Below are 9088 nucleotides of genomic sequence, written 5' to 3'. Positions count from 1 at the left end.
CTCTTCTGATGTTCTGATGAGGGGAAGGCCTCAGCCTCTCTGCCCTGTTGTTGGCCCGCCAGAGAACCCGGTTGAGGCCACTGTGTGAGACAGGATGCTGGACTAAATGAACCACTGGTCTGAGCCAGCAGGGCTCTTCTGATGTTCTGATGAGGGGAAGGCCTCAGCCTCTCTGCCCTGTTGTTGGCCCGCCAGAGAACCCGGTTGAGGCCACTGTGTGAGACAGGATGCTGGACTAAATGAACCACTGGTCTGAGCCAGCAGGGCTCTTCTGATGTTCTGATGAGGGGAAGGCCTCAGCCTCTCTGCCCTGTTGTTGGCCCGCCAGAGAACCCGGTTGAGGCCACTGTGTGAGACAGGATGCTGGACTAAATGAACCACTGGTCTGAGCCAGCAGGGCTCTTCTGATGTTCTGATGAGGGGAAGGCCTCAGCCTCTCTGCCCTGTTGTTGGCCCTCTAGGGGAACTGGTTGGAGCCACTGCATCCAGGGGGCAGGTGGATACTGAAATTATCCGTCATCTTGGTTGGAGCCACTGCATGAGATAGGATGCTGGACTAGATGGATCACTGGTCTGATCCAGCAGGGCTCTTCTTATGTTAACTATTAGTCTATCTAGCATAGTGTTATTTTCTCTGGCTGGCAGTGACTCTTTCATATAACTTGAGCTTCTAAGTGAAGATGCTGGAAATTGAACATGGGAACTTCTGCATGCAAAATGGGTGCTCAGCTACTTAGCCACAACCTGTCTAAATAGGGAGAAAAAACATCAAATAAAAATAAACCAAATTCCAAAAACAATAACTACCACAGCTACAATTAAAACAGCAGAAACCATTAAAATGACAACAAGCAAAGAGCTCACCCATTAAAAGCTCAGGAAAATAACACTGTTCGGACTCGGTGCGTAAAAGGAAAGTTAGCGCCATGTAAGTGTTGCTGGGGAGGGTATTCCACAAGCAGGGGGCCTCAAAAAAAAGGCCCTGTTCTTTTTGCTGTTGCCTGCCTAACTTCAGACGGGAGGACAGGCCTTCTGAAGAAAGATGTCAGATTCCAGTGGGATCAGGTGCTGTATCAGATAGCTTGTCGCTGAGGCATAAAAGGCTTCAGGGACTGAGGATTTTAAGTGTGGTGTTCCGGTTGTTTTATTTATTTATTTATTTCAAGTTGCTAGGCTGCCCTTCCATGAAACAGGGCTCAGAGCGGCTTACACCAAAGGCAAATACTATATACAAGAAAATTAAAACCGGATAGGATAGCAAAGTGTTATGGGAAAGTCAACAAAAATTGCTGGAAATGTAAATGCAATGTAGGCACCTTTATTCATGTTTGGTGGAGATGTGGTAAAGTTCAAAAGTACTGGAATACAATATATGAAATGTTAAAAGAGATTACAGGAATAGTCATACCAGTGAAACCAGAGATAGCCTTGCTAAATATGATCCCAAGTAATTACAATAGTGAGAACAAATTCCTAATAACATATACTTTTACAGCAGCAAGAATTATATTAGCAAAATACTGGAAAGGAGAAAAAATTCCTCCTAAGGAAGAACTGATAGACAAGATGTTGTTGACAATAGCCGAGATGGATAGATTAAATGTATTGCTACAGGGAAAAGAATACGAAATATTTGAACAAAGATGGAAGAAGTTTTATGTTTGGTTAGAGGCAACAAAAAAATGACTCGCAAGGATAAATGTATTTTATTTGATATGTAAGACACAATGTATGATATCAATACTAAATAAACCGTTAAAAAAAAGAAAGAAAATTAAAACGACATCAAAATACATTAAAACAGTTCATCAGAGAAACAGCACTGTGTCCAAGATGACGGATAATTTCAGTATCCACCTGCCCCCTGGATGGAGGGGAAAGATGGATACAAGAGGGGAGATGGGAATGTGAGCGTGCCAGCCCAGACCATTGCTCTCCTCAACCAAACTGCCTGGCGGAACGTTGCTCACCATGCTATGTCAGACTTCCAAAGGGGCTTGCAGCCTGGAAAAGTCTGGGGATCCCTGCCCTAGGATCTGGGAGACCCAGGTTCAAATCCCCCCTCGGCCATGGCAGCTTGCAGGGAGACCTTAGGCCAGTCCAGGCCCATAGCCAGGATTTTGTGGCTTGTGGGGCAATTTTTTTTTCCTGGTGGGGCTGCAGTTCTCAGTGTAGACAGAAAAGCCATTTAGCCAATAGAAAGCTGTGACCAGGATAGATCTCTAAATAACAAGCTGTCACCCGCTTTAGATGACAGTTCTCAACTGCTGCAAGTTAATCACTTCTCCCAGCCAAAGCAACAATTCTGAGAGCAAGCCGGCACGTGGGGTGGGGGGGGGTGATGACTTCTGTAGTCCAGAAAGCTAACACTTGGGCAGAAAAACTCTCTTCAAGGAGACCAGTGTCTTGACACAATGTTAGAAGAGATCCTAGAGGTCACCTACTCCAACCCCCTTGCTCATTGCAGGAATTAGTCAACTGTAGCACCCCACTCTGCTTAAAGGAGTTCATGCCTTTAAAAATGTTTTTAAATGATTGGAAAAAAGCATTTACAGGAGAAATTATTGTGGGGCTGTGCCTTTAAGAAAGGGGGCGGAGCCCCCAAGAGCCCTACTGTAGCTACGGACCTAGGCCAGTCACACACTTTCAGCCTCGCATGGTTGTGGTGAGAATAAAACGAAGGGGGAGGAGAAAAGCAGGTTGCTTACCAGTAACTGGTGATCTTCGAGTGGTCATCTGAGCATTCACACCGATGGTGTGAAGCACAGATACCACGAAGAAGATCAATGTAGACCAGGGGTGTCGAACTCATTTGTTACGAGGGCTGGATCTGACATAAATGAGACCTTGTTGGGCTGGGCCACGTGTGTGTCATAAAATGTAATGCCAGGTAGCAGAGATATAAACTTTATAAAGGACACAAACACAAGGATCTTTTTTTAACTTAAAATAAAAACATGCTTAAAACATTAGCCCTCTTGCAATATCTTGTTTATTTAACAGGGTCTGATAACTGACACCTCTTGCTCTGAATTATTGCATCAAAATGTCTGGGCTGTTGCAATCTTGAGTATGCTGTTCAGGTGTGTCTCTGTCAGCTGCAAACCTACGATGACGCAGCAGCAGCAGCAGAACTGGAAGAAGAGGCAGAAGACAGCCAGTTCCACTGCGGGCCTGATTAGAAGCCCTCCGGGGGCCTGATACAGCCCCCGGGCTGCATGTTTGACACACCTGATGTAGACCGCTTTGGGTCCCCATTGGGGAGAGAGCCAGTGTAGAAATGAAGTAAACAGAGTTTTAAAAAATAAAGTTCAGTACCTGCACTCCCACCCACCCACCCCCGGTGCAATTCAAGAGGACCAGAAGAGCAGAAGGAACCAAATCAGTGATTTAATAACGGAATACACAGCCACCCCACCCGGCCGCAGCTCAGTCGGCATAGCCCGTCTCCCCCTCGCTGGTGCTGTCGCTGGAGACCACGTCGTCCTGGCAACACGCAAAGCAGACCTCGCCCATGTCTTTCCAGCACAGCCGGCAGTAGACAGTGCCGCAGTCGGGGCCCGCACAGAGGACCGAGTTGCGGGTTTCGGGCAAGCCGCAGAGAATGCAACGCCGGCGGAGGAAACGCTGCAGGAACGGGAACCAATGGCCCAGCTGGTCCAGCAAGGGCTTTTGCTGCAAAACGAAGGGAGGGGCCCTCAGTGCCAGCCGGGGAGGGGCAGCTGAGGGGTCAGATTGCCCCTCCACCCATGCTGAAACGCCAACGCTGAAATCGGTCTTTACAACCGTGTCCTATGAAATCTGGTGGTCGGGAATGAAACTCAAGTTTCATACAAGTGCACAAGGGTCATTTCCTGCAGGAGCGCACAGGAGCGGAGTTCTGGCAGTAAAAAGCCCAGGAGGCAGGCACATGCAACAAGCCCCCCCCCCCCTGCTCCCAGCAGGCCTCAGTCAGAGCAAGAAGCAGCCAGGTAAGTTGGAGAGCCCCCCTCCCCGGTCCAAAACAGTCCAGTGGGACCTTTAAGGCCAAGTTTTATTCAGGCACGAGCTCTCCCTCCTCTGAGGGCAGATCTGCGCATCCCCGTCCCCCCCATAGCTAGCAATCCGAAACAGTCCAGTGGAGCCTGAGCGGTGGGTGTTGCCTTCTGACACACTTCCGGTGATGCCAGGGGGGGTGGCATATGCAAATAAGTTGTGCTAATGAGCTCCTGCACCTCTTTTTCTATGAAATGACCCCGGCAAGTGCATATCGCAAGGAGATGTAAATGGAGGTCATCAAAGGGGGGGACAGGAAGCGGCCAGGCAGCCCTGTATGCTTCGTGCCTGGGCACAGCTTCAGCCAAGAGCCTCCTCCCTCCAGCTTGAGGCCAGGAAGTAGCCAGGCATCCGTCATGCCTGGATACAGGTCCAGCTAAGAGGACCTCCCTCAAGTTTCCAGCTTCCACTGCAGAGGCCAGGAAGCATCCAGTGGAGGTAGCCAGGAAGCAGCTAGGCACCCGTCTATCCATCCCGCCTGGACACCTAAGGAGAAATCATTTCCAATTGTACATCCAGTCTTCTGAGGCCTGTTTTTTCTTGGAAGACTTCCTGTGCCTTCACAAATAAGTCCTCACACCGGGCCGAGCCATTAAGTCCTTTGTATCTCCCGGCTCTGATCTCATTTCCTTGAGGCAACGTCTCAAAGGAAAGAGGTTGTCTTAATCCGGTACTCAAAGAGTCCAGAAACTTGCCTGCAAAGGGAGATAACAGTCCCTTTGTGTGTGAAGTGGTGTTAAGTCGCTTCTGAATGAATGGCCTCCAAAATGTCCTCTTGTTAACAACCTGTCAGTTTCAGTTTATTTCTACAGTCCTTGGACCAGCCGTACAAAAATAAGTATACCTTTACGATGTTCCAAGATTTTAAAATACATCAGTAAAACGTTAAACACAGATTAAAATTTAATCTAATATCTAACTGCCATAACTACCTAACTACCATAGAATTTCCGTAATCTTTGCCATACAGAAACTGGCTACTTGGTGGGTAATCTTGGGATTTCTACCAGCCTTGCTTGCGTCCTGCAACTGAAGGGCATGGCTTCTTTGACGGAGTCCATCCATCTCATCCACAGAACCCTTAGCAACCACTTTCCTTATAAAGGTAAAGGTTCTCTTGCTCGAAAGCCAGTCGAATCCGACTCTAGGGTTGCGGTGCTCATCTCCGTTTCAAAGCCGAAGAGCCAGCGCTGTCCGAAGACGTTTCCGTGGTCATGTGGCCGGCATGACTAAACGCCGAGGCGCACTGAACGCTGTTACCTTCCCACCGAAGTGGTCCCTATTTATCGACTTGCAATTTCTTGCTTTCGAACTGCTAGGTTGGCAGGAGCTGGAACTAGAGACAGGAGCTCACTCCGTCATGCGGCAACCCGGGTCTCGAACTGCTGAACTACCGACCTTCCACAGCCTGCAGTTCAGCGTCTTAACCACTTGAGCCACCGCCGCTCCATACTTTCCTTATAGACACCCCTTTAAAGGGCGTTTCGGAGGGCCTGGACACAGCTCTGGGCCCCTCAAGTGCTGCTGTCTTATGGCAACCCTGGAGGGTCCTCAAGGTGAGAGAGAGACAGAGGTGGCCTTGCCATTGCCTGCTTCTGTGTAGCAGGCAGCCCTGGACATCCTTGGGGGCCTCCCATCCGAACACCAACGAGGGCCGACCCTGCTTAGCTTCCAAGATTCAGATGAGATCAGGTTAGAAGAAGAAGACTTACGGTGACCCCGTAGGGCTTTCAAGGCAAGAGACAAGCAGGTGGTTTGCCACTGCCTGCCTCTGCACAGCCGTGACCCCGGACTTCCTTGGTGGTCTCCCATCCCAGTGCTAACCAGGGGCGACCCTGCTTAGCTTCCGAGATCTGAGGAGATCGGGCCGGCTCCGGCCATCCAGGTCAGGGCAGAAGAGCTTAACTCAGCAAGAGAGCAGATGCTCTGAAAGGGCCGGAACAAAGCCGGTCAATCCTCTGGGGGCAATCGAGCCCCTTTAAAGTGCTGGCTTTGGCTGGCAACGCAGCAAACGGTCCCTGTGGGAAGGGCAGGTCCGAGGCGGCTTTGCGGAGCCAACAGGAAGCCCTGCCCAGGGGTCCGTGCACGGCCACAGGGGTGGGGAGCCAGGACGCAGGAAACAGGAATGGGCAGGAAACCAGGGCAGGCCTCCTTGTGAAAAGGCCACAGGTTTGCAGGCTGTCGTGGAGTGAGATCCTTGCGCATGAGAAACCCTGTGGGGAAGCCACACAGAGATGAGTGAGATTTTTCACTGGGAGAGCAAGAAGAGAGCAACCTCGGCAGATGTTGGCGCTAAGCTAGCAGGGATCCTGAAGGTGCCGGATGTCACATGAACACGTGAGCATGGCATCGGGACATCTGGTTCACAGAGCAGAGTTTTGCCCAGTCGTAGAAGTGTGATCCTGTGTGCAGTAAATACGTCTCCCAAGAAGTGTACTGCATGAAAGGTAAACTTTACTTTTATTCAAGGAGACCCAGTTTAGAGTCCGGAGGAACCTTTAAGACCAACAAAGGTCAGGCCCGTAGCCAGGATTTCTTAGTTTGGGGCAGGGGTCGTTTCGTAGAAAAAGAGGCGCAGGAGCTCATTAGCATAACTCATTAGCATAACTTATTTGCATATGCCACACCCCCTGACATCACCGGAAGTGTGTCAGAGGGCAACACCCACTGCAACTTACCTGGCTGCTTCTTGCTCCTCGTGGCCCGGGGCTGCTGGGAGCAGGGGGGTGGGGCTTGTTGCATGTGCCCGCCCCCTGGGCTCTTTACTGCCGGAGCTCCGCTCCTGTGCGCTCCTGCAGGAAATGACCCCTGGTTTGGGGGGCCTTTTAAAAAGTCAGGGGGCATTGAAATTCACCTGCGGCCCCGCTTCTCCCTCAGCACATTTAAAAGCTGTGGGGGAGAAGCAGGGGCCACGCACCCACACTCCAAGCCACAAATTTGCGGCTTGGAATGCAGGCAGGCGCGGCCTCCCCCGCTTCACCCCAAAAGTCGGGGAGGCTTGGGAAGAAGTCAGGGGGGCAGGCCCCAGAAGGCCCCACCGTAGCTACGGGCCTGACAAAGGTTTATTCAAGGGATGAGCTTTCGTGCGCAAGGCACGCTTTTTCAGATACATTGGAATGGCAGATGAGGTTCTAAACTTATAGACGGGGATCTGACAGCAAATTAGCACATAACATGATGATGTTTAAGTTATGCAAAGTGAAAAATTGAATAGCAAGTTAAGGTTATAAGGTCAACAGCTGTAAAAAAGAGAAGCGATTGGATATATACCCCGCCCTTCACCTGGAGTCTCAGGGTGGCTTACAAACTCCTTTCCCTTCCCCTCCCCATGACATAGGATTCTATGATTCCCCACCAGTTGTACTGCTCAATTTCTCACTATTTGCTGCGCAGCCGCATTTTGACCCGCATCTCTCCCCAATTTCCCCCGCGTCTTCTTGATTCTTATTTTTTAGGGTCAAGAAGACTCAGGGGAAATCAGGGGGAGAAGCCGGTCAAAATGCGGCTGTGCAGCAAATAGTGAGACACTGAGCAGTACAACCAGGGGAAACGGGAGACCAAGGGCGGGACAACTGCTTTTGCGGAATCGGTCCTGGTTTATGTAGGCAAATCGTGACGTTCCTCCCTACTCCTGGAAATGCTCTCCCTGCTGGCGCAACGATCATACCTGGCGACCCTATTCCATGGAAGGCCATGAGAAGCAAGTGAGAGGACAAAGAAGGTAAGAGCAGCTCCCAGGTTAAGACAAAGAGAGGTATCCCATTCAAGGAGATAACTCCTAAACACCCTTCGAGTGATGGAGCGCCCCCTAAAGTCCAGGCAAGAAGAAGAGGAGGAGGAGGAGGAGGAGGAGGAGGAGATTGGATGTATACCCCGCCCTTTACTTGGAGTCTCAGAGCGGCTTACAAACTCCTTTCCCTTCCCCTCCCCACGACAGGCACCCTGTGAGGTGGGTGGGGCTGAGAGAGATCTGAGAGAAACGGCTCTTTTTCAAGGACAGCTGTGCCAGAGCTTGTGACTGACCCAAGGTCACACCAGTGGCTGCATGTGGAGGAGTGGGGAATCAAACCCGGCTCTCCCAGATTAGAGTCCGCACACTTAACCACTACACCAAAATGGTTCTCAAGAACAGCTCTGACAGAACTACGGCTTGCCCAAGGTCATCCAGCCAGGTGCAAGTGGAGGAGTGGGTCCTCCCAGATTAGAGTCCGCGCACTTAACCACCACACCAGACTGTCTCTCCAAACTGAGTCCCTCACTCCAACAGTATTGTCTGCTCTGACTGGCAGACTGCCAAGCAGAGGTCTTTTGCACCCCCTCCTGCCTCGTTCTTTTAGCCGGAGATGGCCGAGGGACGGGACCTGGGACCTTCCGCCTGCCAAGCGGGGGCTCTGCCACGGAGCCACAGCCCACAGCCCTCCTATGAAATGCGACTCACCAGTCTTTTGTGCCGCCGGGCTCTCTGGATGATGCGTTTCCGCTGCACCGTGATGAAGGCCACCCGCTGCCGCAGCATCTCATTGTAGAGGAAGAGGACGCGCTTCTTCTCCCGCTGCAAAACAAGGGGGACCGGGTGGGAAAGCGTTGAAGAAGAAGAAGAAGAGGAGATTGGATTTATACCCTGCCCTTCACTCTCAGGAGGCTCAGAGCGGCTTAGGGCCTCCTTTCTCTTCCCCTCCCCACAACAGACACCCTGTGAGGCAGGTGGGGCTGCGAGAACTCTGAGAGAAACTGCTCTTTCCAGAACAGCTCTGAGAGAACTGTGGCTGACCCAAGGTCACACCAGCAGCTGCATGTGGAGGAGTGGGGAATCAAACCTGGTTCTCCAAGAGTAGAGTCCACACTCCTAACCACTACACCAAACTGGCTCTTTTTCTTAGCCCGGATCAGCTGTTTCCTTAGCCCGGATTAGGCCATTTTTCTTAGCCTGGATCAGCCGCCACTGAAGGAAACACAGCATACTGGTAGGGTTGACCAGGGGCCGTTTCGTAGAAAAAGAGCTAGGGGAACTCATTAGCATAACTCATTAGCATATGCCACACCCCCTGACATC

The 9088-nt window shown here is 51.0% G+C and overlaps 1 protein-coding gene across 1 annotated transcript in view; it reads right to left on the bottom strand.

The window, feature by feature from the left end:
- Positions 1–3429: 3429 nt before the first annotated feature.
- DCST1 (DC-STAMP domain containing 1) overlaps positions 3430–9088 on the bottom strand; it is a 47533-nt gene continuing 41874 nt past the window's right edge. Inside the window, exons 14-15 of the mRNA XM_015419104.1 lie at positions 8474–8587; positions 3430–3675 (exon numbers count right to left, since the gene is read on the bottom strand). Coding sequence (XP_015274590.1) covers positions 3430–3675; positions 8474–8587 — 360 coding nt within the window. The remainder of the gene's footprint in view (positions 3676–8473; positions 8588–9088) is intronic.

Source organism: Gekko japonicus, unplaced genomic scaffold (assembly GCF_001447785.1).
Source record: "Gekko japonicus isolate JY-2015 unplaced genomic scaffold, Gekko_japonicus_V1.1 scaffold25, whole genome shotgun sequence".
In the NCBI taxonomy this organism is placed as follows: domain Eukaryota; kingdom Metazoa; phylum Chordata; class Lepidosauria; order Squamata; family Gekkonidae; genus Gekko; species Gekko japonicus.
The sequence above is the reverse complement of the archived record's forward strand: the minus strand, read 5'-3'. Positions and strand labels throughout refer to the sequence as shown.